Here is a 24,209-nt window from a genome sequence, read left to right as displayed (position 1 = left end):
TTTTAGCTCGTTGTCTGTTAAAAGGTGAATTTATTGTAAAGTTCAGTAACTCTCCCTTGACAGATTTAAAGGTTAAGAGCGTTCTCCAGTGAGTTTTGTGCCCTGATAACTCAAAAACACTTCCTCTATTAAGAAAGAAAAAGAGCCCCACACATTTCAGCTTCAGGAAGTTCAAGAGGCCTCGGCCGTTTAGGACTCGTCCCCACTCAGGAATGGCGAGGTTGTAACTGCTCACGGAGTATCATTTCCCCATTATCTGGCAGGACCGCAAAGCCTCCGGCTCCCGAGGGTCAGGCGGGAGTGCGAGTGCATGTGGGTCATGTCACCCGGGGGCCCCATGCTTCGGGACATCCAGCACTTGCTGGCGCAGAGCCAAAGTCCAAGGTGCGTCCAGCTGTAAGTCCGTCTGCTTCAGGCCCTCTGCCCGACAGGATGTGCGTGCTCGGGAACTGCTGAGGGTCGCTGTGCACCGCTTGGGGCTGAGGGAGAGGCGATCACATCTGTGCCGACCTCGCCCCCCGGATCTCCGGGTCTGGGCGCACCAGCTGCTGCTGGAAACCCTGACTGGAAAGGAGCACTGAGTGGGGGCAGGCGGTTTGCCCAGGGACAGTCTTGCCCACGCAGCTCAGAGACCCCCTTTTGGGATGTCCTTGGTGCAGGGAGCCCCGTAACCTCACCGCTAGATCTTCCCCACTCGGGGGAGGGCCCGAGGGAGGCAGGGCCCAGCCACAGAATGATGCTGGGACTTCCGGGGAACCATCTCCTGGGGGAATCTCGCCGTCTGGTGGCCTCCAGGTGCTCTGCCCATCTTCCCGTGACAGCAGGGGGCACCCGCTGAGCACCAGCACGAGGGTCCAGGACAGGAGTGGGGACAAGAGATGACACAGACAGGAGCGCCTGTGAGTTGGGGCCCGTCCTGTGCTGCGTTTACAGGATGCGCTCGTGAGGCAGGAAGCAAAGTGGCTGGCTCAGAGGCCCCTCTGTCCCCCACGGGCTGCCAACATGCCTGGGCTCTAGGCTTTGCCCCGACCCAAGGCCTGTGTGACCGAGATAAGCCGTCCTCCAGGGGACCGGAGCCCACCTGCAGGCCCCCTGCTCTCCTTGGTGCTGGGTGAAGTTTGAGGAGGAGCGGGGCACTTGCCGGGCTGGGGGCTGGGAGGGGCACGGGTCCTGGGGGACACCCTTTCCACCCTCAGAAGCCCAGAAGATTGGGGAAGGACACCAGCCAGCCACAGCAGGCTGCCGAGACACTGAGCGGTGATCTGGGGTCGCGACGCGCACCCCAGGCGCAGGGAGCTTTTCTGGAGCAGCGAGGCGCCTGGGAGGCACCCCGTTCGCGCTTGCCGGCATCCTGACGCGGATGAACGCGGGGCACTAGATGAGGTTAACACCCGCTCGACTTCCTGCAATTCATTCTCCTGACAGCTTGTTTAAAAGACGCCCGTCTAATGCATTACAATACCTACATTTATGTCAGATCTGGAGATCAGCTGGAAGGTGTTCAGAAAGCTTCCAATTAAAACCACCAGGAACAGATACTCATGCTGGGAAAAGGCTCTAACCCCCAGCACCTTTCCAGCTTCCGCCTGTCATGAGGGTCTCGTGAGCCGAGTGCAAGTGCCCTGGGGCCACGGTGACAGGGGACAGCAGACCTCACTGCTCACGCTGCTCGCAGCTCTGGAGGCCAGAGGCCTGAAGCCAGGGGGTGGGGGGGCAGGGCTGCGCACCCTCGTGGTTCTAGAGGAGGGTCCTTCCTGCCCTTTCCAGTTTCTGGTGGCCCCCGGCTTCCCTCCAATCTCTGCCTGTCCTCACAGGGTGTCTCCTCTGTGTCTGTGTCTCCTCTCTTCTATTATAGGGACACATGTCATTGGACTTAGGGCCACCCTAATTCAGCATGAGCTCATCTCCATGTCCTTAATTGCATCTGTAAAGACCCTTTCTCCAAATAAGGTTACACTCACAGGTTCTGGGGTCCACCAAAAACCCCACCAGACCACTGTTCGGGACAGAGGCAGAGGGCGGGACCAGGACTGCCAGTCTGGGCGGGGCTCTCTTTCCGGGCAGACACGCACTCTGTCTGCTGAGCACGGGACTGGTCCCCCCGGTCCGAGTGCAGAGCAGGAGCCCATAAGCGCGCGAAGAGGAACGGGAAGGGGGTGTGAGCGGACCTCATGGCCCTCCAACGAGGTGCCCGTGACACCTGCCTGGTTCCGGGTCCGACCCTTCTGCTCCAAGCCCGTAACTTTTAGTGCACCCGCAGGTCACTGAGTGTGGGTCAGGGGCTCCATGAAGGTGCCTCCGTGCAGCCACTCGGAAGGCCAAAGGGACATGTGTGCAAAGCAGGTCTTGACTTCGCTCTGGGACAGAGACCCGAGGTGGCTTTGCTGTGCTGGGCGGGCCGGAGGGGCAGACATGGGTGCGGGGGCCCGGTCAGGAGGTTGCTCCGGCCCGACTGCGAGCTGGAAACGGGACAACGAGCAGGAGGCCAGGGTGGGGTCAGGATCCCTGGCTCTCTTCAGCCAGACGCATGAGGACCCCTGCCACCTGCCAGAGCTCCTGCCCCAGGCACGGGAGGGCTCCCAGTGGCTCTGCCTCAAGCCCCAGACCCCTGACCCATACACTGCCGGGGCCCCAGGGGTTCCCAGAAGAGCCAAGGGGTCTTCTTGCCCGCCCCAGCCCCAGGGCTTGACCGGACGGGAGCCGCAAGGAGCGACCCTCCAGCGAGACTCCACGGGGCCAGCTGCGTGGGCCCCACACGGGGATTTTCACTTCCATCAGCAATAAACTAAACGTGTTTTCGTTCCTCCCGCCCTGGAGAAACAGCCACCATGGGCGAGGGAGCCCAGAAGGACAGGCTCTCTCTGAAGGAGATCCCAGAGGTGCCCAGCCTGGGTGGGGGCCTGGGCCACCCCTCAGTCTGCAGCCCATGTCCCGCCCGTGAGAGGGCGCTGCTGTCCCCCGCACCTGCAGGCCAGTCCGCAGAGCAGCGGCAGTGGCCGCTAGAGCCCAGCCAAGGGCTTTACAGGCACCGAAGGCTTTCTTCATTACTATTCTTCATTATTGATTACTGATCTGGGGTCAGGTGGAACCATTCTCTGTGCCAATACTGGGGCCACCTCAAGCGCAGCCAGGAGACCAGCTTGTCCCTTCCTATGTCCCACCTGCGAGGCTGCGGGTGTGGCGAGACCCCGTGAGTGCCTCAGAGCTCGCCTACAGACCAGGTGCTGGGCCTGGTCCCTCCCTCCGGTCCCTCTGAGTCCAGGCAGGGAACGGCGGTGCTGATGGGCTGGAGGGTGGGCTCTGGCGCTTGTGGGAGTATGTGGCAGGGACGAGGGTCTCACTGGTGCTCACGGATCCCAGAGGCGCTCCTTGAGTCTCAGAGCGCCCATCTGGTCTGGTTGGGAAACGAGGTCTGGTCACACCGTTCCCCCAACGAGGACCCGCGCAGTCCCATTGGACTTGTCACTGAGGCAGGTACCTCTGCCTCTGCCACCCCTATGGTCCCCGAGCCACCCCGGCCCAGGGTTTCCAGGACCGGGGGTCCGCGTGCCAGAGCACAGTGAGGCACCAATGGTTTGTCTGCCACCAGTAAGAAACAAGGTCGTCCCCGCCCAGAGCCACAGCCTGCTTCCCTGAGACCGAGTCCCCCAGCAGGCAGGTCTGGAGCTGATGTCGCACTCTGTGCAGCCACCGGCGCTTAGCAGAAGGGCTCTGAGGAGTGTCTCAGCGCGTGGCTGCTGGGCAGCCGCTCTGAGCCCGGGGCAGCGGGAGAGACTGCCGCAGGCTGCACACACGGGCAGCTGGACGTGAATTTCCACAAGGAGGCGGATCCGGGGAGGCTGGACGGGGAGGCTCGGGCTGGAAGTAGTGGACCCTGAAAGCTTTCACAGCAGATGGCCCCAGACCCGGACATCCACAGCCCAGGGCCAGGCCTCAGTCTGCAGGGGCTCCCCGAGGGCCACTGCGGAGCTGAGAGGCACCGCCCGCGGGCAGGCCCACATGGGTGCCCAGGAAGCTGCCCCAAGCTAATTTGAAAGAGGCCTGGATCCTTCCTCGGGGTCCAAGGAGAGATGTTGTCCCAGACCACCTGGTTCTGGCTCCTGAACAAAGCCATCAGCCATGTTTTGTGTCGTGGACCCCTGGCTCTGTGGCCAGTGCAGGACCACCCAGCCCCCAGCCCCCTGTGTTGCTCACTGTGCAGCATCCGATGGTCCCAGCACAGCCCTGGGATCACCAAAAGCCTCCAGCACCTATGAGCCCAAACAAGACAAGTCTGGCTCTTTGCATCCCTCCCAGGGCTCCCTATGAGGACAAGGAAGAGCAACATCGACTTATGAGCAGTGTGAGCTGGAACAGCAGGGAGGACTTCCTGGGGGAAGGGGTGAGCAGTTTTGAGTCTGGGAAAGTGGGTGGATCACTGCGCCCCGTGTTCTCCCAGCTCTAATCCAACGGAAGGGAGGTTTGGGCTCCTTGAATTTGTGCCCTCACCTCCCTCCAGATGCCCACGATCCCCCATTTGCTCTGCTGGGTCCGGGGGTCGCCTGCTCCACGAAGCCCTCCATCCGTCAGCCTCACAGCTCCTGTGCCCCGTCCCTGTGCTCTGCTTCCTCGCTGGGTCACAAGGGCAGAGTTGGACAAGGCCGCTCTGACCGCCGATGGGGCCCTCAAGCCCCGAAGCTCAGCTCGGGGATGGCCCCTTGGACGGCCCCCCCGCCAGTAAGCGGAGCTTCCGTTCCCAACAGGCCACTCCTGCGGATTTTTACTGTCTGGTTTCTAAAAATGGCAGAGGGCTCATTTCTCAACGTCCCCTCTGTGAGGCGGTTTCCATTTCACACTTGAAACCGTTTGTGGCTCTAACTGCCCACCACAGCTGGGCCCACACTTCCACATGGGCCGGGTGAACTCTCTGCGGCAGACCACCTCTGTTCTCTGGTCCACCTCTGCACACGAGTCACGGGCGGGGAGTGGTCAGGTCAGACGGCGCAAGGCCTGCAGGAGGGCAGGCGTGAGCCCTCCTCAGCCTCCACGTCCCCAGGGACCCCTGTCCAGGTTCCCACCCAGGCACAGCCCTGGGGGCAGACCCTGCCCAAGTCCAGCCGCTGGGAGCCATGCCCAGCAGCCCTGGCGATGTTCGGGGCGACCAGCCAGGAGACGGGTGGCCGTGCGTCCGGCAGGGAGGGGAGGGCAGGTGAGTCAGGTGGGAGGGATGGCGGTGGTGATGCCTGAGGGAAGAAGAGATAGCCTGGCGTCCCAGCCTGTGGGCCTCGCACATCCAGCCTCCCTACCCTGGTCCGGTGGCTACAAGGACAAGCGGCCATCAAGGGCCTGAGAGACTTGGGCACCCTCTCTGGGCCTCAGCAAGGCAGCCGAGCCTCAGCTTCCTCCCCTACAGGCGGGGGTGTGGGGCAGTGCTCACCCACCGGGCGGGCCCCAGGCCTTGGTGTGAGGCTGGGGATTGTGGTTGTGGGGGAGAAAGCAACAGGGAAGGCTGCGGGGGCCAGAGGGCTCAGCCCAAGGGTGTCACTCCCCAGCCTCCTCCAGCACTGGTGCCGGGCAGCTGACGAACGCGGGGACGTCCACGAGCCCCGCGTGGGACCCGAGCTCAGCCCAGCGGCCGTGCCCAGGGGAGGGTCAGCAGCAGGAACTCAGCCCCCGTGGCCATGGGGAGGGTGACCCGGGACTGGGCCCGGGACTGAGGGCTTCCCAGATGTGTGTCTCGGGCAAACCAGGCAGAGTGCCCCCACAAGTGCCAGGGAGGGGCCCCTCGTACACCGTAAACTAGGGTTTAGGTCTCAGTTGGTTTGGGACCCTTGCTCTGGAAGGCTGTGGACGGCCCCCGGGGCTGCTCCCTGCTGCTGGCTGTTGTGAGGGTGCTGCTGTGAGCCAGAGTGTGCGAACCTCCCTCTGGGTCCCTGCTTCCAGTTCTTTGGGGCGCACACCCAGACTGGAATTGCTGGGCCACGTTGTCGTCCTTTTCATTTGTTATTAATTGTTTTTAAGATTTTATTTATTTATTTGATGGGCGCCTGGATGGCTCAGTGGGTTAAGCCTCTGCCTTCGGCTCAGGTCATGATCCCAGGGTCCTGGGATTAAGTCCCGCATGGGGCTCTCTGCTCAGCGGGGAGCCTGCTTCCCTCCTCTCTCTGCCTGCCTCTCTGCCTGCATGTGATCTCTGTCTGTCAAATAAATAAATTAAATACTTTTAAAAATTTTATAAAAAAAAAAGGATTTTATTTATTTATTTGAGAGAGACGGCAAGAGCAGGAACACAAGCGGGGCGGGGGTGGGAGAGGGAGAAGCAGCATGATCCCAGGACCCCGGGATCATGACCTGAGCCGAAGGTGGATGCTTAACGACTGAGCCCCCTGGTGCCCCCATTTATTATTAATTTTTGAGGACCTTCCAGTTGTTTGCACAGAAACCACGTGCTCAGGAAGGGACAGGGCCCGTCATCGTGTGGATCAGCCTCGGGCTGGCCGGGTCACGCAGCCTCGACAGAAGGTCGGATGTGGTTGGGGTGTGGGCCCCTGGCTCCCTCCGACTGTCCAGGCTCACAGGTGGGTCACCAACCCTGGTCAGCGTCCGTGGCCACTGTGGAGAGCCTCCCCGAGGCCGTCTGCTCTGTGCTGGGCAACGGATGAGGGGGGCCGGAGTGTTCTGGGGGAGGCCATAGCTCGTCCTGCTTCCGGGGCACGGCCATGGCTGAGGTCAGGGGAGCCCCAGGTCTGTGCCAGCCCCTCACAGCCTCCCGTGGTTGAAGCAAAGGAGGTCAAACAGAGGCCCGAGCAGTCCACCCCTGTCCACCCCCACGTTCCCTCATCCAGCTCTCCTGCCCCTCCCGGCTGTCTCAGCCTGTCGGGATCACTGTGGGGCAGCCCGGGGACCATGCTGACAGCCTCGTGGAGGGGACCTCTGGCAGCTTTCAGGTTCCAGAACGTTCTCTGGTGAGAAGTCACCGGAGAAGTTGGGAGGGCTTGTCACATCACTGCTGAGAGGCGTGGCACCGTGGGTAACGCATCATGAATATTCACGTCGGCATTGGACTTGCAAATTACAAGTAATTTAAATGTCACAAACAGCGTGTGGAAAAGATCTGTCAGAGAAAACGAATCTTGATCACCAGTCATAACAGGGACACGGCCTCCTCGGTCGTCAGCAGGCGGCCGGCCAGGGGCTCCGTCACAGTCCCAGCTCTGGGGGCGTCATTAATGCTGATTAGGGGAGGCGAGCGCTGGCTCCCAGGGAGGCGGTTGGGTGCCCTGCGTCCCTCTCTGCGGTCCCTCAGGCCGTTCCGGCATCCCAGGCTGCGAAGAGAGGCTGCCGCTGTCACCTCGCAGAGGACGCAAGCAGGCAGCTCCGGGTGGGAGGCCACCACGCTCGGACAGCCACTCGGCCTGGGGCCTCAGCGGGCGCGGGGCGTTCCGAGCTGGCTGTGCAGACGGGACCGTGGCCAGTGTGACACTGACCTATCGACTCAGGAAAGCCCTGTGGCCGCCCCCACGGGATGGCGCTCGCCACTTGTGATGGTTTTCAGAACGAACTCGGACCTCACGGCCACCCTGTGGGCGGGGGCTCCTGGGACTGTCCCTACTGACGGAGCAGGAGACTTCCGATGGGGACGCTGTGGGCCAGACACCCTGCCGCGAGTCTGTGCTGATCCCCGGCGCTCCCCCAGCACCCGTCCTCGGGGCTTAGTTCATTTCTGAGAAATGAAATGGGGGGTGACGGGGCAGAGAGGACGGTGCCGTCACTGGCCACGCCCTGTGGGCCTCCCACCCCGTGAAACCCGTGGCGCACTCGGCCCCGGTCCCTCACGCTCGGGAGCGGGCTTCGTGGGGCTGCAGAGCAGGCCTGCGCCGTTTCCGGAAAGCGTGGCCTCAGACACAGGTGGTCTGGCGTCCCCCTGACGAGCTCACCGTGTTTCGTGAAGGGGCTTCCTGCCCCTTTGTTCTTGCAGGAGGGCTTCAGTTCCTGGCACAACGCTTTCATGGGCCGTTTTAAATGTCCCGTGCACACGTCCTGTTTGGGGGGGAGCTGGGGGCCAGGGGGCTGTGCGTCTCTCTCCCCCATCCTCGAAATCATCTGCTGAAGCTCTAACTGCCCCCTCCCTGGGGGACGGACGGTGTCAGGAGGGGGCCCCCAGCAGGTGAGCAGGCTGTGGGCCTGGTTAGCGCCGCTATCCCAAGACGCCAGAGGGTCGCCTCGTCCCCCGTCCGCCCCGTGAGGGCCCAAGTGGCGGCCGTCTGCAACCAGAACCCTGTCTCGGCCCCCAGTCTCCAGAGCTGTGAGAAGCGCTGTGCTGCGTGTGAACCTCTCGGGCTGGGCCCTTTGTCACAGGGATGCGAGTGGACAGCCCCTCATCTTTTGGTTCATTCACGCAGGAAGCCCTCAGGGGCTCACCGGGCCAGGCTCTGCCCCCACGCGGCCGGCTGCGAGTGGGGACGGCAACGTGCCCGTGTTCACCGCAGCAGCTGCGAGCCGGCCAGAGCAACGCCAGCTCTCCCTCCAGCCTGCCCCACTCCCGCCTGGTGCTCCGGCCACACCTGGCCGGCTGGCCCGGCGCCCAGGGGAGAGGACGAGCCTGCCGCCGTCTGTGCCGGAGAGGTCGGCCTGTCCGCACGTGCTCCTGTCCACACCTGGAGCTCTGAGCAGTCCTGCACCCCGCCAGCCCCGAGCAGGTACGCAGGTCGCCGTCACGGCGGCAGGTGGCAAAGGTGGACGCACCGGGGCAACACCAGGCGGGGACGAGCCGGAGCCTCTGCCCTCCACGGCGGCTCACGGAGGTTCAGCTCGGTCCCTAGTCAGCAACCAAGGCCCGGTGTTGCTTGAAATGCTCCCAAGTGGAACAAACGTACAAATTAGTCTTTTGACAAACACCTTATTAGGAAGGAGATAAAACTCCCTTCACGGTTGGAGGGACAACGCAGCAGGAGTGGCCCTGGGGTGAGAGGCCAGCTCCGGGAGCAGCCTCCCCACGAGGCTGAGTGGACTCCGCGGGCGACCTCCGTCCTGCACGGGGGACAGTGACCCCATGCCCCTTGCTTCCCAGGTAGGCCGGCACTGGGACAGCTCAGTTGGCAGACGTACAACCACTCAGAGCCACTCTGTCCATCTGCTCCGTCCACTCTGTCCATCTGCTCCGTCCCTCCGCTCCGCCCATCTGCCGTAGCTGCTCTGTCTGTCCACTCCATCTGTCTGCTCCGTCCGTCCGCTCTAGCCACTCTGACAGAGACCAGGCACCTCTCAACAGCGGACGTGTGCGCCTCACAACTCTGGACACTGAGGTCCACGACAAGAACACAGTGGCAAGAGCCCAACTCCCCGATCGTGATGGTGGCCTTTCGCCGTGTCTTCATGCAGAGGACGGGGCGTGGGAGCTCCTGGGGTCTCTGTTACGAAAGCACCCATCCCATTGTGAGGGCTTCACCCTCATGACCGAGTCACCTTCCAAAGGCCTCACCTCCTTACACCATGTCTTTGGAGCGTGAGCCCAGCCTGTGAAGCTGGGGGCACACCGTTCAGTCTGTGGCAGGATCGCTCCCCCTGGGTCACGTGAGGTGAGTGCACCCCTAAGGCTGGCGTCAGGGGGTGAAGGAGGATGTGCACAGGACGTACGGGCCGGGAGTGCGAAGCGGGGAGGCGCTGCCCGAGAACCGGGGCCCCAGCGATCCCTGTTTCGGGTCCAGTTTCATCGTCGGGAATCCGGTCTACATGCCAGACTTGGCCGCCGTGTTCGACCGCCGTCCGGACCGCAGAGCCTCGCCCCCAGCCAGCAGAAACGAGCATGACCACGACAGCCCACGTACTCGCTGGGGAAAGTCTGTTTTGAAACACGGCGCTTCCGCGGCAGACTGAAGTTCCGGAGGCGGCGGCTCTGCTCAGAATCCCGAGGGCCACAGACGAAGGCGGGAGGCCAAGGCATCCAGCCCCGCACCATCATGAGGCATTTCCACACTCGAGTGACATCTCTGGTTCTGCATGAGCCGAAGCAAAACAGGAACCTGTATGGGAGCTCAGCACACGCACGCACACACACGGGCACACACACACTCAGACACCCACGCACATAAAGGCACGCGAATGCACAAGAAGCCGGCTGAAGCAGGAACCAGCGTTTGCTGGTGGCAGGGATTGAGGGACGAGGCCCCTGAGCCTCCAGCCCCGCACAGCCCTCACAGGACCAGGCGCCCCCGCCCCCACCGGGCAGCCAGGGGCTCCCCCGTCTTTGTTTTTGCACTTGAGTCTGAGCCGCAGCAGAGAGCTGGTTCTCCTCTTTTGAGGCTGAAGGACGCGCTGCTGCTTCTTCAAGAAGTCAGAGCCGTGGAGGAGCCTCTCTTCACGGGAAATAAAAACGAAAAGAAACCGTCCCCGTCCTCCTGCGTACCCGTCACCCAGCTCTGTGGCACCACCGGGGGCAACACACCACAGCTCTCATGAGTCGCTCTTACAAAACCCCAGATTCCGGGCCGCACGGCCCGGCCCACGGCGCGCGCCAGTCCCAGTGCTCCCTCCCTGCCTCTTTGGGGTGTCTCGTTGGCACTGGCGAGTGTATTTTCCTTTCTTAAGGGGTGTTTCTCTCCAAAGAGAAAATGTCATGGTGGGGCCGATGACTCAGGGAGCACAGGGTGCATCCGCCGGCTTCTGCCGGCGCAGGACAGCCCACGGCCTGTTGGCTCCAGCAGGGACACCACTTGTCTCCTCCAGGCGGCAGCTGGGCTCAGGTCTGCGTCTGCTGTCATCTGGCGGCTCCACGGGCCTGGGTGAGCCCGAGACGGCCTCACTCTCCTGTCTCAGTTTGGGGCTGGCTCTTGCCTGGGCCTCGCTGTCCAGGAGACAAATCAGGGTTTCCGCACATTGTGGCAGCCACGTTCTGGGGGAATGAGAGCGGGAAACGTGAGCCTGGCTCAGAAGGCAGCATTTCCACGGCACGTCCCAGGTCCCAGCCAGGCCAGCAAGGGGGCGGGCCACAGACTCCCTGTCTCTGTGGGAGGAGCGGCCAGACACGTTGCAAAAGGTGTGTGTCCAGGCTGCGTGACACCGTCAGCCGTCTTGGAGGACCCGCCTGCACGGACCACCAGTGGGCGAGTTCATGACAGTCTTGGTAGTGGAGGGACCCGTGACAGTGCCCCATGGCCTGGCCCCAGGAGGACACCACAAGGCTGGGGCCACCAGTGACAATTAAGGTCAACTCTCAGGAACCCTGGAGGTCCTGAGGATGGCAAAGGTGCTGGTGGGCAAGCGTGCCACCTCGGGGCATATGGGGACTGGTGGCAGCTGGTCTGGGGACAGAGCAGGCAGAGGGGACCAGAACCAGGCATGGGGTTTGTGCAGAAGCAGACACGTTGGTCAGATGTCCCACAGCCCAAAGAGTGGCCTCCAAGGTGTTGTTCCAGTTGTAGGAACGTTCTTTCTCCGCTCAGTCCCCGCAAAGCTGTGGGTTTTCCCCACAATTTCTGGTCGATGAGACTTTGCCTCCAGGTGGCTGAGTTCGCTGGGATAACAGCAGACTGGCCACGAGAAGCTGAGACCCCCGGCACTGACCCCTGGACTGACCACTGCGCGGTGACCACATGGGCACCTTCGAGCATAGTCTGCCCACCGGCCCGGCCGGCGCAGGAAGCAGGTACACCCGGAGGCCGTGGCCTTGCCAGAGCGGGCCGAGAAAACTCCTCTGACCGTGTAGGGCTGGATCAACGGCAGCAGCAGATCGCCCCGAAGGGGCTGGGTAAATTCCCCGGACCGCCGCACACCTGGGACGGGGCTCCCAGAGCCCACGGCGTGCCCCCGCGTCAACAGCGGGAGATCTGCGGCAGCGGCAGCGGGCGCGGGACTGGATCCGGGGCGGCCGCAGCCCGTCGGGGTGTCCGGCGCGTGTCGCCGTGGCAGACGAAGGCAGCGCGTTCGCCCCCTCTGCCCACCTCTGCCCGCACCTTCCCGCCCGCCCGAGCTCGGCAGGAGGGCACCTCCGAGAACCCCAGGCTGCGATTTTCTCTGACTCCACCAGAGCAGGACAAACCCTGTTTCACCAACGCCTCGTGTGGGAGTCGCTGCGGGGACGGACGCTGACAGGCTGCAGACGACTCTGAGGGAAGGCCTCCAGGAAGACCAGGGAAAGCCAGGGTGTGAGACGTCGCACAAGAAAGAGCCTCGCCTCGTCGAGGAGGCCGAGGAGGCCGTGAGGGGAGCCTCTAACCTGGGAGGACATGCGAGATGAGACGCCGCGTGGGGGTTACTAAAGCGGGAGGAGACGCGCCTCCGAGGAGCCACTGTGCGGCCCGAGGCCAAGAGTCTCCCTGGGGTCCCTCTGGGGCGCATGCTGACTGCCTCCTACGTGCCACTGTCCCCGCACCCACCCGTCCCTGGGTCCTGCCTCAGCCCCCCAGTTTCTCCCAACTATCTGCTGCGTCCGTCCCCGTGGGCACCGCTCTCTGGGCCCGGGTCCCTCCTTGCCCCCCGGCTCTACCCACTTCTTCACCCCCTCCTCTTGCTTCTGCAATAGCCTTTCATAATGCGCCCCCCCACCCAGCCCCCGTGGGCCTGAGGCCCCCCTCCTCCCCCCCATCCGTGCCCCTCATCTCTCGGGGCTCTGCATGAAGATTCCTCCTCCAGAGAACGGCCCCTTGTCTCCTCGGACGGTCTCATGCTCGCTGCCAAGTCGTGCGCGTTCCCTCTCCTCCGCACCCACCTCAGTTTGCACACACTGCCTCGCACACAGCAGATGCTCCGTGAACGCTCGTGAAGGTCAGATAAGGAGGACCTGGGCACCTGGTGCAGAGGACGGAGGGTGGGCTGCTGAACTGGGGGGGACATGGATAGACACGAGGGAGGGTGCAGCCCTAGGTGCTGAGACATTCCAGGAGGAGACGCCAGGGCAGGACGTGGGGCTGCCCCAGGCTGGGCTTCCCGAGCTGGGAAGGAGCTGCTCTCCTGGGCCTGTGTCCAGCTGACAGCCTGAGTCCCAGGGAGGCCCTGGTCACAGCCTGGTCCCCTCACACCACTTCGGCGGCCGCTGTGCTCCTACAAGAGAGAGGGCTGCCAGTTCCCCGAGCGCGATATCGGGAAATCGCGGCAAACCCTCCCACTGCCTGTCTCTGCTCTCGGGAGTGAGGCCTCCCTAGAGCCCATCAGCCCCTCTGGCCCTCGGGCTCGGAGCACCAACCACGGCAGGGGTCCACGGCCCAGGGCGGCGGGGTCCTTCCAGCAAACCACCCTTCTGACCATGGGAGCTGGAGGCCACGGACAACATTTGTCCTGGTCCTCGATTCATTTCCAGCCTGGACGTCCCTGTTCCTGAGGACCAGGGTCTTCAAGATGGACCAGTCCACCCCCTACTTTACCGGCAAGAAGCAGACCCGGACTGAGAATAGATGAGCTCAGGCCGTTGGGCCCAAGTCCTGGCTGCTTTGCTCTTCGGTACCTAGAATCAGAGAGCTGGGCCCCTGTCACCGCAGCGGCCGGCTCTCACACGGAGGGCGGCGTGTCTCGGGTCCGTCGGGCCTCTTTACTGTTTCAGAGTCCGTGGCTGAAAAGAGGGAAGCAGAGTGAGGCCATGGTCACATGGTCGTGTTCTCTCTGGGGTGGAAGGAGGAATGGTCATCGGGGACCCTGCTCTGGGGTAACCGGGCGGCCGACGCTCCTGCCTCGCTGAGGACTACAGCCAGGCCCCTCGCTGAGTGAGGCTGGGGGGAGCCGTGGCAGGGGACCCCGCCACCGTCTCTGAGGTCACAGCTGCCCTGGGTGGAGGCCCCAAGGCCACCTGGCAGGGAGAGAGTGAAGCATCGCCGCTGGGAGGGAAGCCAGAGAACAGGGTCCCTGCCGGGCCCCGGAGTCACGTGCAGCCCTAGTTGGGCTTGGGGTGTGGGTGGCCCCTCCCAGCCCTCCTCCCTCACACCGGCCACCCCACGCCGGGTCCACCATAATCAGATTCACCTAAAGCAGGGACAGAGCATTAATTCTATTGAAAGGAGCTGAGTACAGACCAGATGTCCATGGGAGCAGTGACCAACTCTGCCGGGGGACAGTAATTTGAAATTGGGAAGGAACAGGATATTTGCTGAACTGCCCACACAATTACATGGTGAAAAAACACTGAAGGTCATGGGGTGCAGGTCCATCTGCTGGTGACGCCGGGAGCACGGAGAACAGGGCGGATGTGGAGGACGGTCCCCCGCCAAGCCCTGGCTGCGCATGGCTCTCCTGACCCCGCTGCTGAGGTGCCATGGACGCCTGCTCCTGCTCTGGCTCTGACTCCCCGTCCCACAGCACAGGATCTCCCCGACTCACCGAACCCCCCAGACACAGATGAGGGATCTGCTGAACTGCCTCGACCCCCACCCCCGCCGGCATCCGCGCGTGGCCCCCCACCCCACCTGGGTCTTGATGGGGACCAGGGCCCACGTTTTCCTGGCGTGGAGCAGAGCTTCGATGCCCCAGGCTCTGTCAAAGTCACGTGCAAAGTCCCCAGGACGCTCTGCAGACTTGGCATGACATGTAATCCCTTGGAGTCTAATGAATTCCTTGCACATTAGAAAAATGCACACTAAAGGCTTAGCAAACCTGATCAAATCAGCAACTGTTTGAATTCTTACGAACTGGGAGCCACCCCACAAGACAGACTTGGTCACCGCAAGAACACCATCACCGTCACGGTATGAGGAGCAGGGAGGGACGAGAACCGGGCACGCCTCACGTGCACCATGGTCTCCGTGTGTCAGGTGACCACCAAGGCACCTTCCTGTCCCCCTCGCAGGCACAGAAGCGGGGCCACGCCCCAGGGTTGGCCAGCCATGCACCTGCTCGCTCGCTGCTCACTACTCTGCCATCCTTGTCAACCTGTGTGCTGCTACTTAGCAGATGATTTGAACATTCTCTTGGGCTTTTTAACCAACAGATATTTGAAAACATGGCAAACAGGCCTTCAGCCCACAGCCCTGACAGCTTGCCACACTGCACAGATGGCTTCCGTGTGGTTTCGAGAGGCGCCGGCACGACCGAGAGGCAGCTCGCCACCCCAGCTGCTGTGGAGGCTAACGAGCCCCCAACTCTGAGCCAGGGCCAGGCCTCCCATGCCCCTCCTGTGTACTCCTGGGGAGGGGCCATCCTGCTCCTCCTGGAGGAAGGGACAGGCATATTGGGAAGCGGTTTCCCTAATCTGATTGAGGGTCTCCCAGCAGCCCAGCTGGAGCCAGCACAGCAGCACAGCCAGGGGCAGACAGGATGCGGCTCGGTGGGGGGGTCGTGGGGGGTCCTCCAGATTCACTCCCAGACTGCAGGGCTGCGGCTGCAGAAGTGGCAGGCAGGGTGGAGGGAGCACCTCCCACATAGGTCACACAGGTTACAGGTGCGCCCCTGCCCCTCATCAGGAAAAGAAGGGTCTAGAGACGGGGTGGAGTATTCCTGAGGGTGCGTGCTCCTAGCTGTCTTGGGGTCTCCCCGAGTCCTCCCCACCCCAGCCCAGGTCCACCCACCGCAGACCGTGACCTCTGGTCTCCCCTCAAGGTCTACCCCGCCCCCGCCCCCAGAGCAGCCACCGGCTTTGGTGTCACTGTCCATGGTGCTGAAGCCCTAGCTTCCTGGGCTGGATCATTCCCTCCCTGTGAGTCCCCAGTAAGTCTGGTCCCTCCTCTCCCAGAAGATCCAAGCCCTAGGGGACCATGGGGACCATGGTGGAGCAAAAGGGAGAGCAAGGAAAGGAGAGAAAAATGGACAGAGGTTCAGCCCAGAGAGATCACCTAAGGAGTCATGAGTTTTGGACTAGAAATCGTTATCAGAAATTCATACTCACCCCAAAACAGTGTCCTCTCTGGGCAGTTGAGGGCAGGGTTTGTGTCCAGCAAAGTTTCATGGATGAAGATAGAGTAGCCGCATGCTAGTCCGGCCATTGCCCAAACCCAGGGGATGCACGTTCCTTCCATCCACTCCCTGCCTGTGAGACGGCCTCGTGACGTGGGAGGCAAGTACGGCAGCTGTGGGTCAGACGGGGTCTGGGCTCATAGCTGGGTCTGGGTCGCGGCTTCTGTAAAGTGAGAACACCGACAGAGTCTAGCTCGTTAATCCAATATGCGTATTCGATGAAGGACATGCGGAGCACTGAGCTTGCTGTCCGGCTCGCGACAAGCTTTCCGTTCATGCTTAGCTAACGGCTGTGTGTCACCTGGAAGGGGAAGTTAGAGATGCTCACGGTGTCCTTTTTACATCTGCTTATTAGAGCTAGCAGTGGTGGGAAGGATGGTGGTCGGTGAGCTCTGTGGCCGGAAGCAGACACCTGACCTGTGGAGTCCTCCTCCCTGGGTGGCCTTGCAGACACTAAACATGACTCATGTGGCCTCTCCAGGTCACACACCCCATCTTCTCCCCCTTCCACCTGTTGGCTCAGACATGTCCACAGCTCCTCCCCAGAAGCCCAGGCCTGTGCCCAGCGCTGACCCATAGTGCAGTGTGCAGCTCAACACTGGTCTGTCTTGTTTCCCAGATGTGTGTCCACGGGTAGGTATCCGTGTTGGGTGGTGGGTCCCAGCAGTGTCTGCAGCGTCAAGGTGCTTGTTGGATGAGGAATGGAAGATTCTGGGCTGTGTCACCTTGAAGGACCCTTTTCTTGTCTTTGGTCCACCCCTGAAATGAGGACATACCCACTGAGCTCTGGTCCCTTATGCCTCTGACCCTTCCCAGTCCTGGGGTGGGGGCATGTGGGATTTTCATGTGACCATGCAGGCAAGGACCCGAGGCCCCTGTCACGGACGCACATGTAGGAGAAGCAAACCACGTGTCCCACTGATTCCGTTCCTGTGCCTTCAGTTCAGGAGGGCATGACAGGAGCCTCCCAGCCCTCCCCCCAGGTCAGCCCATATTGGCCTCCGTTGGGGTTCCCCCTGGGAATGGCCTCCTTACTTCACACTAGCTGCTCTGGGCTTACTTTCTTCGCTCAACTAGTGTCCCGGCCCCACGCCCAGTCGGACTCATTCCTGACGCCAACAGAGTGGCTCCTGGTGTGGATCACCGTGGCTCACTGGACGGCCGAAGGGCGGGCTCCGGTGCTCTTGTTGGGTTTTGCTGCTCTGAGGGTGGCGACGCGCCGGGACTCTGGAATGACTCCCATCACTGTCCCTGCTCTCAGCAGCGCCGGAAGAAGAAGGAGCCTGGTGCGTGTTTGCTCGTGTGACGTGCTTGCTGGGTCTGAGGAGGGGTTCTGTTCCACCTGGGGACTGACTGGAGCTGGAGGCCACCCCTCTGAGCCTGGGCCTGGTGGCGGCCGCTCACCTGCCATGCCAGCTGAGGAGGTCCCGGCACTCTCTCCATTGGGGAGTTTGAGCAAGAAGCTGAACCACCGGGATTCGTGCCTTTCCCCTCACTACAGGCTGGTTGTTGAGCCTGGAAGCAGTGTAAGCCCAGGGCCCAGCTCTTTATTTAAACACATGGGGTGAAATAGAGAGAAACGGGCCACTGTACTACACAAAAGATGGTTCTGCAGAGGAAGTGAGCAGCGGGTGTAGGTCATTTGAAGGCAGAAGGAGAGGAGCCTCATTGGAGAACCCCTCGCAGACGGAGGGCCCCGGGGCCGGGCTCGGCTCCCTGCATCCCACGCCTGTTGCCTGTGTCCCGCGGTACTGGGGGTCAGCCCTCCCTTCCGGCAGACCTTCTGTCCCTAAAGGCAGACCTCCTCTTTATTGCTTGACAGTTCCACTCCGTCCCCCTCACCCGATGACCAGTGCTGGAGCCAGAGACCAGCCCCGAGTCCGCAGACAGGGCTGGCCGTGCCAATGTCTAGTGCGTGCTGGCACAGTCCCACACTGAACGCCCCCCACCTTGCTTCCTCGGCTCTTCCAGTAACAGCCTGGGCACCCCTGAGTACGGACCATGCTCACAGCACTGAGCTGAGCGCCCATACTATCCCCCTTTAGAAATGAGAAAGCCCTGTCTCGGGGGCCATTCGGCAACTGCCCAAAGCCACAGCTCACCGGCCAGTGCACAGCCAGGTCTGTCTGAGACAAGGTCCACACCCCAACCAGGCGCCCTTGCTTCCCGGAGGCCAGCCCGCCTCAGGAGTTTCCAGCTCAGGCCTGGGCTTTGGAGCCCAGAGGCTGGGCAGGGAAGGAGGGAGGCAGGAGGTCTCCACAGTCCTGGCCTGGTGCTCAGAAGAGCTGTCCTCCCCCAATCAGTCAGAGCTGGCCAAGCGGTCAGGCAGGGCCATGGGGGATGGAGGACAGGCTCCGGCATGAGGGGTCTCTGGAGGCTCCAGGTCCACCTCGAAGCCGCTCACACTAGAGGCAGAGGGAGGCGGGGAGGGGCCAGGGGGACGGGCACACCTGAAGGTGCAGTGGGACAGGAATTTCTCCCGGGGCTGAAAGAATGTTTTTTTCCATCATTGATTTTTTACAGCAAAACTTTACAGCAGTGCTGGGACGACTTTATTTCCCAAATTCTGACAGCTGAATGTCTGTGATGGAAGTAAGCTTTCCACGATTCTCCTGGTAGTTTCCCGGCTTTGATTTCTACATTTTCATCTTCGCTTCATCTGGATTTTTGGTGTGGGATCTCTGAGCTACGGGACAAGCTTCGAGAACCAATTCAGATTGTCCTAAGGGGAATAAAGAAACCTTTGTCTCACTGAGGGAGAGTTAGAAGTCTGTCAGCGGCGGCTGCCAGCGGCTGGGTCCCGGAGCTCGAGCGACGCCCTGGGTGCCCTCCTCCCCCTCAGGCTGGGTTCTTCCTGGGCCAGGCTCCTTGCAGGCTGGGGAAATGGTACCAAATCTTCCAAAGTCGTCTTCCCTCTCTGCCGCAGGCTCAGCAGGACAAAGAGGTCACGTCTCCTTCCTGAACTAAAAGCCTGCTGGAGGGTGGGCCGCTGAGTAGAGGGGTGGGCGGTTTCAGGGAAGCAGAGGGGAGGTCCCGGGAAGGGGACAGAGGCTTTCTGGCCGTCACCCACCCTCTCCCTCCTGCTTAGATGCCGCACTTGGCCTCATCGGGAGCCATTTCTGGCCTCTGCCGTGCCGCCCATCTCTTTGTCCGTTTATGTGTGCCAAATCGTTCTCCCAAAGTCTCTGTTTCATGTGTCGGGTGGTTGGTAAGTGGGTGGTAAGTTGGCGGTACTGACCCATCGCTCTTCCTTTCCAGAACTTTCCTGGCCACTATTACATTATGTGTTTCTATTTGAATTTTAGAATCAGCTAGTCTGTCACCAGGTCTTCTGTGTTATTGGGACAAACGTGTGGGCCAGGCGCGGCGCCCACCTTTCATCCACCTGCCTGGAGAGGCCCCGGCTTCCCGCACCCGAGCCCTCCTGCCCTCCTGTGGTAACAGGACAGCAACCCCAGAGATTGTACACGAGGCTCATGAGACGTGGTCCTGTTCGCTCATGGTGAGATGGTGGGCTGCTCCCCTGTTCCCAGAACCAGGGGACAAAGGGCAGGAAGGAGCCCCCATCCACGCTGCAAGCTTTGGCAAGAGAAGGCAAGCCCTAAGGTCATGTGTGCCCCCCAGGGCTTCCACAGTCCAGTTTCAGTCTCGGTCTCCAGGCTGGAGGGGTGGGGGACTCGGGGGAAAGACACTCTGCCCTCTAGCAGCTGGGGCCGGCCTGAGCCCGCGATCAGGGCAGGCCTGCGGGGTCAGGCCGCTCCTCGCTCCAGACTTCAGCAGCAAGGGCCTGGACCCCTTCCAAGGGGGGAATCCACGGGGGCCTCTGAGCAGACCCCAGAGGCCCCCAAGCTGGGCTCTGCCCACTGCTTACAGCCCGCACTGGCCCTTGGAGACGGCCGTGTTTACCGCCTGTGCTCAGCGGGGTATGGTATCTCAATGTTTTGACATTTAAAATCTGTGGTGGATACATTTGTTCTGTTTAAATTGCGCTGGGCCGAGGTGAGTCACAGGGAATTGGTCTGTCTCCTGGGCCCAGAGCCGATGTCCTGCTGCACCCCAGCCCAGCTTCCAGCCCAGGAGCAGACTCAGAAACCTTCCTGGAGTGGCCTCTCTGCCCCTGTCACCTCCCCACCATCCTGCGGAAGGTGGGTTCCAAACAGCAGAGCTGGGAAGGGGCCCCACCCGGGAGCTGCCCCCCGGCGCTGCAGACACAGGAGAGAAGGGTGCCGGCGTGGGAGCTGTCAGGAGCTCAGGCAGACAGTGAGCAATGCACCCTGGGGGCCTGGGGCTTTTCTCTGGCCTGTGTGTCCTCCCGTTCAGCAGAGCCTTGTTCCAGTGGAACTGGAGCTGACCCTCAGGCCACTGCCTCCTGGGAGGCCTCATGGCCTCCTGGGTGGGGCCTGGAGCACTGTGAGGGTGGGCAGGCCCTCTGCAGGTCTGAGCTGGAGGTCGCAGCCAGCATCTGCTCAACGGAGCAGGCATGGGAGCCTGCCCTGCTCTGGACAGACGCCCGGCCGCCAGGAGGGCCGCAGAGGAAAGCTGCCCGCAGCCGTGGTGGCCGCCGGGGCTGGCTGGGCTCTGCCTGTGTGAGCAGGACAGAGGTGTGGCCGTCCTCACCCCGGGGAGACCGTCTCGGTCGAACGATTGAGGGTCCTCGGGCTGCAGGCAAACCTGGTTAGGGGCGGCAGGAGGGGCCGCCTGGAGCCCGGGGAGCCCCCGTGCAGACCCCTGGAACTTTCCAGGGAGTCCCAGCTGCCAGGCAGGAGCCAGGGCAGGCGGCCTCTCCAAGGGCAGCCCAAAGCCTCTGGGAAGGTGAAGTTCAAAGGGAGCACACGGGGCAGCTTGGCAGGGCCTGGGACGCGCCCTGTGACTCCCCTCGCAGGTGAGGTCACCCGGCCCCTGCCACGGAGCAAGGGGCACCAAAACCTGCCCTGGGAGGTGACACCAGTTTTAGGACTGGCCCCAGGGGATACCTGTTCCCCGTCACCCACCACGGCCGCCCTCAAAGGGGCTGCAGGGATTGGTCTTAGCCTGGTGTCCTGGAAGGGCCCGGTCAAGTGTCGCCCAGCCCCTCTGACTGTCCGGGGCTCAGTTTCCCCGGATACAAATGACGTGGAAGTTAGAGGTGCTCGTGAGAAGCTCTTTTCAATGAGCTGAGGGGCCGTGGGTGGGGCAGGAGAAGGGTCTTGCCTGTTTGTCCAAACGTGGACCGTCCACATACGGGAGGGATGCTGGGCTTGGCCATCCTGGAGGAGAGCCCGGGGCTCGGGGACTGCAACCATGACGCATTGTGTCCTGACCTGGGAACATCGAGCCCAGCCCTTCACCACAGCAAGGACACACCAGAGTTTGTACCCCGCACTGTCGGTAGGCTGAGCCCTGTGCAGAGGGGTTTGCCGACGTGGTGGACAATCTGCGAACCCCTTCTGAGCCCGGGGTGGGTGGGAAGCAGGTGGCGCTTGAGCGTGCCCTGCCATCTGCCCCAAAAGACCAAGCACCTTCCATACTCCAGGTCCCAGCCTGGTGGGGCAGATGGCAGGGCGGTGTCCCCTCCACACCAGCCTGACAGCTGTCCTTCTCTGCCTCTCTGCAGATTAATACCTTCATGTCCTTTGTGTTCCCCATGGTGGTCATCTCCATCCTGAACACCATCATCGCCAACAAGCTGACCGTCATGGTCCGCCAGGCCGCTGAGCAGGGCCAGGTGTGCACGGTTGGGGACCAGCACAGCTCATTCAGCATGTCCATCGAGCCTGGCAGGATCCAAGCCCTGCAGCATGGCGTCCGGGTCTTACGTATGTAACCTCTGGGCCCTTAGGTATGGGTGGCAGCCAGGGGCCAGCAGAGCAGCAAGCCACACACCACCAAACAGGGCAAAGTGTGAGACCCAGGCAGTGGAGCAGCCCCAGCAGAGACTCCGAAGCCTGACTGCACCCAGAGATCAGTGCTCTTTTCTCCATCCACTCATCTACCCGTCCACCCATCCGTCCGTCCGTCCGTCCGTCCATCCATCCACCATCTATCCATCCATCCATCCATCCGTCCGTCCGTCCATCCATCCACCATCCATCCATCCGTCCGTCCATCCATCCACCATCTATCCATCCATCCATCCATCCATCCACCCATCTCTCTCTATCCACCATCCACCCACCCACCAACGGGTCTGTCCATCCATCTACCCATCCATCCCTCCATCCACTCATCCGTCCGTCCATCCATCTCTCCCTTCTTCTATCCGTCCATCCATTGACCCAATCACCCATTAACCCATCATTCCATCCATCCATCCTATCACTCATCCATTCACCGACTCCCAAGTCTCTTGAGCATGGACTCAGGGTCAGGCAGCTTGCTCACACAGCCATGGAGCAGCAGAGGTGTGGGTTACCGCGTGTGCCGAGAGACTGATGCCGGCTGGAGAGACATGAAGTGCAACCCCCCAGACGGCGGCCCACACTCTGATAAGGAAGCCTGAAGACCAGCCCTTACAAAGACCCCAAGCCAGCCCCCTACACAGGAGAGCGCAGGGTCGAGCTTGCGCTCTTGTGGGTCATGGTGCTCCCTGTGGGGGTCCCTGGGCCTGGCTTGTGCCCAGAGACGGCATCCTTGAGGAGGGCTCTTTCTCAAAACACCCTGCCCCCTAGTCCCCACCGCTGAAGGCAGCCCCACACAACCCAGCGCCCACCCCGACCCCGACCACCGACCTCGTGCTTCCCAGCAGCCCTCCCAACTGCTGTCACCTTCACCCCAGCGGACGGGCCACCTGTCCTGCAGTAGCCACTGTTTCTTGGAAGAAAGAGTCCCAGAGCTGCACCCCACACACAATTGTAAATGCTCTAGTAACCACATTTTTTAAAGAAGAAATAGATAAAATTCATTTACATAATTAATTTGGGCTAATATTTCCAAAGTCTTGTCATTTCAACATTAGTCATGGTAATAGTGTAAGAGCGTTCCTCAGCCCACAGTCACCTTGTGGCCAGTGACCAACAGGCTGTGTCCAGGGGTCAGCAACACAGCCTTCGCTTCTGCTGTGTCAGGGACAGGCTTCCTGGAACATTCCAGTGCCACCGACCCGTCTCCTGCCACCAACAGGCAGCCCTCCCATCATGGGGTCTCCCCCAGGCCAGGTCTCCTGGGCCAGTGAGGTCAGGGCAGCCACCAAGGGGCCCGGGCCCCCAAACCAAGCACCTGCGGTAGGTTCCCCCCGTGACCCAAGATGAGGACATACCATGTCCAGGACGAGCTTCTCTTGGCACCAGGACAGCCTAGCCAGCCCCGGGTTCTCCCAAGTGGCTTTTTTATTGCTTTCTTTTTCACTGTGGTAGAATGCACCTAGCATGCGATTTGCGGTCTGGATCGTCTATAAGTGTCCGTTCAGTGGCATTACATACGTTCATGCCATCGATCTCCAGAACATTTTCATCTTACCAAACTGAAACTCTGTCCCCGTGAAGCACTAACTCCCCGGTCACTCTTCCCCAAAGCCTGACAACCACCCCCTCCTCTCCGTCTCTATGAATTCGGCCACTCGAGGGGCCTCAGTAAGTGGGATCATCTTTTTGTGCCTGCCTTATGTCTCTGAGCATGATGTCCTTACCGTTCGCCCAAGTCGTGGCAGGTGTCAGAATGTCCTTTCTTTTTAAGGCTGCGCGTACTCCAGGGTCCGGACACACTGCGTTTACCCGCCGGGCGCGTGGACACCTGGGTTGCTTTCGCCTTTGGGCCGCCGTGAACAGTGCCACGGGCGTACAAACATTGGGTGGAGTCCCTGCTTTCAATGCCTTGGGGATTATACTCAAGGGCAGAATTGTTGGGTCATAGAGTAATTCTATTTTTAATTTTTTAAGAACTGCCATACTGTTTCCCAAAGTGGGTATTTTGGGTACCCGCCGGACGTCTGAAGTGGACATTGCATTTTGCATTCCCACCAACCCTGCAGAAAGGTTCTCATTTCTCCACATCCACACCAAAAATCACTATTTTCTCAGGGTGTAGGTGTTGGTTTGTTTTATAGTAGCCATCATGGCATGAGATGGTACCTTATTGTGGTTCGGGTTTGGATTCGTCCCAGGGGAGTGACGAGCACGTTCCCATGTGCTGATTAACCACTTGTGTGTCTTTGGGAAAATGTCTGTTCAAGTCCTTTGCCCATTTTTATTTATTTTTTTTAAAAGATTTTATTTATTGGCGTGCCTGGGTGGCTCAGTGGGTTAGGCCGCTGCCTTTGGCTCAGGTCATGATCCCGGGGTCCTGGGATCGAGTCCCGCATCGGGCTCTCTGTTCAGCGGGGAGCCTGCTTCCTCTCTCTCTCTCTCTGCCTGCCTCTCCGTCTACTTGTGATCTCTATCAAA

General features: G+C 61.3%; 1 protein-coding gene across 1 annotated transcript in view; it reads left to right on the top strand.

The window, feature by feature from the left end:
* LOC111141940 (neurotensin receptor 1) overlaps positions 1 to 24,209 on the top strand; it is a 39,547-nt gene that overhangs the window by 12,544 nt on the left and 2,794 nt on the right. The window contains exon 2 of the mRNA XM_022494817.1: positions 21,446 to 21,647. Coding sequence (XP_022350525.1) covers positions 21,446 to 21,647 — 202 coding nt within the window. The remainder of the gene's footprint in view (positions 1 to 21,445; positions 21,648 to 24,209) is intronic.

Source organism: Enhydra lutris, unplaced genomic scaffold, assembly GCF_002288905.1.
Source record: "Enhydra lutris kenyoni isolate GAN:26980312 unplaced genomic scaffold, ASM228890v2 scaffoldscaffold6, whole genome shotgun sequence".
In the NCBI taxonomy this organism is placed as follows: domain Eukaryota; kingdom Metazoa; phylum Chordata; class Mammalia; order Carnivora; family Mustelidae; genus Enhydra; species Enhydra lutris.
The sequence above is the reverse complement of the archived record's forward strand: the minus strand, read 5'-3'. Positions and strand labels throughout refer to the sequence as shown.